Raw genomic sequence first — 7,646 nt, 5'->3', positions numbered from 1 at the left:
ATTTTGCTTTGAAAGAGTTTTGAGATTTATGTGCTTTAATATGAAATTAGTTATATTGTAACAAGATTTTAATTTCACGTGTTTATTTTAAAAAATTAACTCTAACAAATTCACTAAATTCGACTCGAGCCAATTCTAAAAAATTTGAAATCAAGTTAGGATGATAAAATAGGACTTGTCAACTTCACTAACTTGAATTTTTTCGATTCAATTTGATCGAACACTCACCCCTACAAGTCATCGCCTGAAAATTTATATAAAATTTTTAATTTTCAAGTGATGATGTGACACAATTTCTAAATGCCATGTCATCAAACTTTTATATTTTTCAAGTTCAAGAATCAAAATGAATCTAGTTGCCAAGTTCATGTACAAAGTGAATCCAAAAAGGTGTAGGCATCAAAGTGAACTTACTTATTAAGTTCAGGGGCCAAAAATTATATAATCTCATTTAAAATATATATAATTATAAGGCCCAACCAAATGTTACTTAGGCCCAATATGATTTGGGCCGGCCAAAATAACTTTTTTTTCACATGACGTATATCCAACCACGCACATGCTCTTGACCTTCTTTAGTCAACAAAACCAAGCACCCATAAAACCAAATCCGCATTTCTTTCAATTCAACCACAAAAATAGGCAAAAGACGCCGCAATTTCTCCAAGGTTAGTGTCAGTCCACTCACTCAGCTCATTTACTTCTCTTTGTAATCTGTTTATATAATCTTTAGTTGATTTTTACCTTCAGCTAATCTCACATATTTCTTTTAGCACTTTGGTTTTTTTTTTTTCTCTTTGAATGGAGGGAAGAAAAGGGGCACTTAATTATAACGATTCATTTGGTTGCATTGTTTGGGATTTTGATTTTTAGTCTTAGAATCTCATTTCCCAATTTGGGTTTGTGTTCTTTTTAGAGATTATGCTATGGGGTCGTACTTAATCCTTGTAACATTTGAATTGCTAGTCTGTAGTTAATGTTGCTTTTAGATTCTTATAATTTTGAAACGGTTTTGATTTTGGGGTTTTTGAAGTTTTTGTTCGATTCTAAGTTCTTATAATTTTTTAGGCAGTGTTGAAGTTTTGTTAGTTTTGCTCCAACTATTAGTCTACTTCTTGTTTATTTTGATGCTGTATGAAATCTCGCCCTCTCTTTTTTTTCTCTCCATTTCCCCCCACTTTCTCGTCTCCCAAACACCTTAAAAGACCCTTCACTTTATCTACTAGTGCATTTCTTCTGTTCTTATTGTTTCTACTTGATTTATGCTTCATATATCTTTTTGTTCTTTATTCGGTTGTTCTCTTTGCATTAATGTAAAAAAGGTACTTATTATAATGATTCATTTGGTTGAATGTTTCGGGACTTGGCTATTAGTCTCAGATTCTCATTTACAAAAAATGGGTTTGGAATTTTTTATTGAATTTTATGTTTGTTTTTAGAGATTATGCTATGGCATTGGTAGTTCTTGATCGGTGTGGTAACAGTAACAAATCATATTGCATTTTGCCCCCTTAGTAAAAAAAAACGGCAAATTAATAGATCATAGAGCAAATTTCATCCATTTCTTCTGTAAAAAATCGGCTTGGTTGACAAAAAGAAAAAAACAGATAGTTACATGCAACGTGTGACGTGTACCTTATGCTGATATACAATGACCCATTTTTAACAGTAAAAATGGATGAAATTTTTGGCAAAAGGACTAATTTGTCCTTTGATCTAACGTACAGAGACTAATTTGCTCATTTTTTAATAGAAGGGGCAAAATGCAACCCGACTCCTAGTATAAGAGTCTCTATGGTACTTTTGCCCCCGATCGGTACTTACATTGTGACATTTTAATGGCTAGAGTAATGTTAATGTTGAAGGGTTTTCAATTTTGTAGTTGTTGAAGTTTTGGTTGATTGCAAGTTCTGAGCTACATTTATATGGAAATTCATCTCTATTTGATCTCAAATTTTGCAGGTAGTGTTGAAGTTTTGTTAATTTTACTCCAATTATTAGGCTACTTGTAGTTTATTTTGATGCTGTCTGTAAAACCTCGCCCTCTCTTTTCCCCGCCATTTTCTGTCACTTTCTCATCTCCCAAACACTCCAAAAGACCCTTCACTTTATCCACGAAATCCTCGAAAACCTCGATCACCATGTCCATCATTGAGCATGTTGTACTTTTCAAGGTCAAAGATGACACTGACCAGGCAAAGGTCAATATGATGCTCAATGGCCTCAATGGCTTGGTGTCTCTCGACCCTGTTGTCCACCTCACTGCAGGTCCCGTCTTTCGCACAAGGTCTCCGATCTCCAATTTCACGCACATGCTCCATAGCCGGTACAAGTCCAAAGAGGATTTGAACTCATATTCCGCACACCCCGATCACCTTCGTGTCGTCAAGGAAAATGTCCTCCCCATTTGTGATGATATCATGGCCGTTGATTGGGTTGCCGATAACGATCCTTTGCCGTTGTCCTTACCCTGTAACTCTGCCATCAAAGTGACCTTCTTGAAACTTAAAGAGAACGTTACCGATGAAGTGCAAGGTGAGATTTTAGGGGTAATTAAAGGGATTAAGGACAATGTCTCTGGTATTCAACAGATCACTTGTGGGGAGAATTTCTCACCTGCAAGAGCTAGGGGCTTTTCGATTGCCTCGGTTGCGGTTTTTAATGGAGTCAATGAAATGGAAGGGAGTGAGGAAAACGAAGAATATGTGAACCTACAGAAACAGAAGGTTAGGGATTATTTGGATGGTGTCATAGTTGTTGATTATGTGGTGCCATCATCATCATCATCATCATCATCATCATCATCAAATCTTTGATATGTTGTTAACTACAAAGAAAACCTTGTTACTTGCTTAATTAATGGTTGCTTTTGGAACAATATTTAACTTTGAATGATTTTGGGACTGATTGGATTTTAAATGCAAGATTTTGCATTTTATTTGGATGGTTTCATTGTTGTTGATTATATGGTGCCATCATCATCATCAAAGTAAATCTTGAATTTTTCATTATATTAATTTATAATATTACAAAATTGAAAAAGGTAGTTTAGCAATTTTCTCATTTTTTGGGAGTCAAGGCCATTGTGTACCTTGAATCAACCTTTGTGTATTGAACCATTGCATGCTAAGAATTTACCAAACCTGTCATTTTGAAAACCTTACGATTTTGTCTCGAATTTAAAAGGTTATGAATCAAGGGTGAATTCAAAGGGCAGGCAGGGTCTCGACCTCACCTCCCTTTTGAGTCTTGAAAGTTTTATCATTCAATTTAAGGTTTTTCTAATACTATATTCATTTTCTCCCCTCCGTCGAATTTTGAATTTTATTTTAACTCCCCTAAAAAAATTTTTCTAGCTTCGCTCCCCGATTTAAATATGTTGTTAGTTAATATATTTTGATAAAATTTAAAATTCAATCTCTATACTTAAAATGTTAGAAATTAAGTAATTTATCAATTTGAAAACTTAACATATTTATTTTTCCTTGTCATGATACGAGCAGCCTGACCCAGTTCAAAGCCCATGATGAGATGAGTTTAGTTTCCGAAGAAATTTCAAGAAGAATACGGAGCGAGGATGGATGAATTAGAAGGTCCAAGTTTGTTCGTGGACTTAAAATCTCAGTTCATGATGACAAGCCAATATGGAAGATGTTAACAAGCTTAAGCGTTACACTTCAAGGAGCCCAATTAATCCCACACACCTTAGCCTATGTTATAATCAATTGACTTGTTGTGCATTTTTAGAAGGGATCTAGGCATTTTTGGGTCAATACGCCTTCATATGGATCGAAGATTTGTCTCTTAGCTATGCAATGCACTTTAAATCACTCGATTTTGAGTTTGAGATATCAAGTTATGATCGTTTTAGTGAAGATTGCGAGAGCAGAATTTCTGGACGAGATTATTATGGGAAATTACGGGTTTTGGGTTTTAATTCAAGTTTAATTCATATTCGATTTGATATTTAGGCTTAACTTTTATTATATACGAGCCCAATATTATATCTATTAGGTTTTATATTTTTATTATTTATTTATTTTGAATTTTAGGATGTTTTTAAGTATTTTAAGTTGTTTAGTAGTTTGATATAAGAAAGTTCAGTTATAGTAAAATACCTTTTATTTAGATTAATTAGAGTTTAATTATACTTGAGAGTTTGATTTCGATGTAATTAGCTAACCTATATAAAGACTTCTTTATTATTCATTAAAGACATTCATTTATTAATAAAATTTTCAACTCTTGGAGTTAATTTCTTTCATGCAAGACTATTTTCTTATAATTTTTTAAAGTAGCTCTTCTTCTCGATTTTCTTCAACGAGTTGTGAGAATCCATTCTTCATTCTTCAATTTGCCAATGATTATTTCTTAGAGGGTTAATTAGAGCATTTAATTGAATTTGTTGAGGTTTATATCTTAGAGGGTTTAATTGTACAACTATCTACTATTCATCTCCTATTCGATTCGATCTTTCTATTCATCCATTTAATTTTAGTTCTTGACTACTTATTCTTCTTAGTTTGTTTTCTTAAATTGTTCTAACATTCAAACACAATTTTCAAGTTCCTTTGCATCAAACAATTTGAATTTGATCTTGGTCTGCTGCTTCTTATCATATGGTATCAAATTTTTGCCTTTTTGGTTGTTTCTCATGTGTGCTAATAATCGATTTCTTGTTTGTCTTTGAAATTGTTTTACGTATTAACTTCTTTTATGCGTCACAAGCTATACTTATGTGTATGCCATATGGTTGATGGAAAATAAATATGTTAAGTTGGCAAATTTTATTAAAATTTGCCAACAATGATATTGATTAGACTAAATTTTTAACTTAAAGAAGTAAAAGGTTTAATTTACTTTTAAAGTACGTAGATTAAATACAAAGATTAATAGCATATTTTAATCAATTTAAAACCAAACTCCATCAATTATTATAATCCGATTTGATTGTGAAACGTAACCGTTAGAATTCAAATTGAAATAAACTTAAAATAATTTAAATAAATAACTTGAAATAGCTTCAGAACTTTAAATTATTTAAAATTTTGGCTACAAAAATTTAAGTGAACGAAAAAATATCTAAATTTAATTTGGGCGATGACAATGTGACATTGGCAGAATCTTTGACATGGTTAAAAAAATTGGATTGGTTGAAATTTGGACTCTCAGTTAAACTATATAGAATTTTTAAAATTGTAGATTAGGTTGAAATATATCATAGGTATTTATATTTTTACCAATTTAAAATTTAGTTCATGTACTTTTATTTATAGTAATTTAGTTTTTCTATTTTTGAATTTCAAATTTAAGTATAATTGTTAACACTATTTTTATGTTAAATTTGTTGGTTTGACATTTTGAAATGGAAAAAGACACTCGCTTAGTAGCAATGTAACTAAAAAGTAATGATGTAATAAAATTGAATTTAACAAAATAATTTTAACAGTGTTAACGATTGAATCGACTTTTAAATTTGAAAAGTAAAACGATTAAATTCTTAGAAATAAAAGTATAATGAATAAATTCTGAATTTACAAAGAAGACAAATATTTATGAAATAATTTAACCTATAAATTAATAAGAATTTTAAAATATACATTTAAAAAAAATCAAAATCTAATGAAAATGAAAAATTTTGATAGAAGACATGTTGATTTCTTGCCTACATCTTTGTCTTGCACGACGTCATAGCCTAACAAGAGTTCACATCAAGTTATTCATTTTATGAAGACCGTTCTTTTTAGTGTATGATTGAGGACACGAGTATTCCATGCAAACATTTGGATGCCTACGGGAGCGGTCTCAACCTCCCAAAAATCAAAAAAAAAATTCTCTTTTTTATAAAATTTTAAATTAATAATAATAAAATTGTATTTTGACCCTTAAAATGATATATGTTTCATTTAATCCTTTCAAAATTCTAAAAATATTAAAATGATGAAATTATATTTTTATTATCGTAAAAATATATAATTTAATTCGACCGCCTCGATCAATAAAACTTCGATATTATTGATTAAGGCAAAAATCTTAAATCTTTAAATATCTAGATTTTAAGTTTCACCATTTTCGCTTTATGACATATGGATGTTGGATTTTAAAATTTAAATCTTATGTATCCCATAAATAAATTTTGCTTAATTCTCTTTCATTCTTATTTCAATTGTGATGTCATTTTATCATGTTTGTATTGGTTCATATTATTAAAATATTTAATCATCGATGAAAATTCATTTTCAAAATAAGACAACATTCTTGCATTTGGAGTATTATTATATTATATTAAATTTATATTACATTATATTTATCTGTTAGTATCGTTATTGTTACCGATATAAGAAAATGTGAGTTTGAGTGCACTTGAGCTCATTTATCCTTCTAGTTAAAGGTTGAGAAATGATTATTAGTAGTTTTAAGCATTATATATATATGCAATTAGGAATTCTTTTATTATTATAATATTTGAATTAATAAAATAATTTATAAATTTTAATTTTGAATAATGTTATTTCCGATCAATTACCTAAAATAGAATTGTTTTGTTTAATAAATGATAAAACTTAAACAAATAAAATCACATACAACATACGTGAACTAAGAGTTAATAAAATTTTCCTCGACCCAATTATTAAAAAATATAATATAAAATAATTCGAATAGTTTATTTTAAAATTATATATTTAGACATTTGCAAATCAATTTAGGATTTATAAATTGTAACAATTTACTACCCATTTTTGTTTATGATATAATGCATTTAAATACTTAGTTTTAAGTTAATTGTAGGTCGATAGAGAATGTTGAATATTTATATCCTGCAAAAATATAAATTTATTTATTTTCAAATAATATATTTAAAATGATGGATCTAGATATTAATTTACCCAATTTGAAATCCTTTCAAATCTAAAAAATAATTATAATATATTTTCATTTTCCTAATAAAAAACTAAAATAATCATAATTTAAGCAAATTTATTTTAAAATTATTTTTAGTATTAATAAAATGAAAATTCTAAACCCCCAAGCATAGGGATATAATACTGAATGAATTATTAGACCAATCAAGATAAAAGTAGTATAGAGGTTCTTGTATTAGGAATTAGATTGCATTTTACTTTACTTAAAAACAAGTAAATTAGTCCTTGTATATTATAGTAAAAACAATCTGGTTCTTTCTATTAAAATTTCATCTATTTCTACTATTAAAATTGACGTGATTAATGAATAACCAAACCGTTATACATGGCGTGTCATGTGTATCTCATTCTATCTTACATACATGGACTGGTTTTTAACAATAGAAATGGATGAAATTTTTTATAAGAGAACCAATTTACTTTTTGATCCAATATACATAAAGTAAAATTACTTATTTTTTTAAGTAAAAGTAACAAAATAGAATCGAACTCCTAATATAATAGCTTCCATAATACTTTTACCGATACGTCAATAAACTTTATTTGATTATGCCTAGAGCCTAATATGAATTATTTCCAAAATAGACAGACGACCTCGTCTTGTTAGTCCACAAAGGTTGGCCCTATGTTTCATGGCCAGGTTGCAATATCACATGTATACAGACGTATATATATTTTGTTTTACATACATACCAACAGATATATATTATAGGGTGAATGTTG

At 29.2% G+C, this 7,646-nt stretch overlaps 1 protein-coding gene across 1 annotated transcript; it reads left to right on the top strand.

Moving 5' to 3' along the window:
- The first annotated feature begins 573 nt into the window (after nucleotides 1–573).
- LOC105795227 (stress-response A/B barrel domain-containing protein UP3) lies at nucleotides 574–2,938 on the top strand. The gene is made up of 2 exons (XM_012624793.2): nucleotides 574–668; nucleotides 1,963–2,938. Exon 2 carries the CDS (start codon nucleotides 2,022–2,024, stop codon nucleotides 2,814–2,816), a length of 795 nt encoding a protein of 264 aa, XP_012480247.1. The 5' UTR covers nucleotides 574–668; nucleotides 1,963–2,021; the 3' UTR covers nucleotides 2,817–2,938.
- The last annotated feature ends 4,708 nt before the right edge of the window (nucleotides 2,939–7,646 follow it).

This window comes from Gossypium raimondii, chromosome 7 (genome assembly GCF_025698545.1).
Source record: "Gossypium raimondii isolate GPD5lz chromosome 7, ASM2569854v1, whole genome shotgun sequence".
Taxonomy (NCBI): Eukaryota; Viridiplantae; Streptophyta; class Magnoliopsida; order Malvales; family Malvaceae; genus Gossypium; species Gossypium raimondii.
Note: the sequence above shows the minus strand (reverse complement) of the source record. Positions and strands in the feature narration are given on the sequence as shown.

What these genes read in the sequence shown, in the direction of transcription:
- LOC105795227 (XM_012624793.2), top strand. Translation starts at nt 2,022, where the DNA reads ATGCTGTCTGTAAAACCTCGCCCTCTCTTTTCCCCGCCATTTTCTGTC.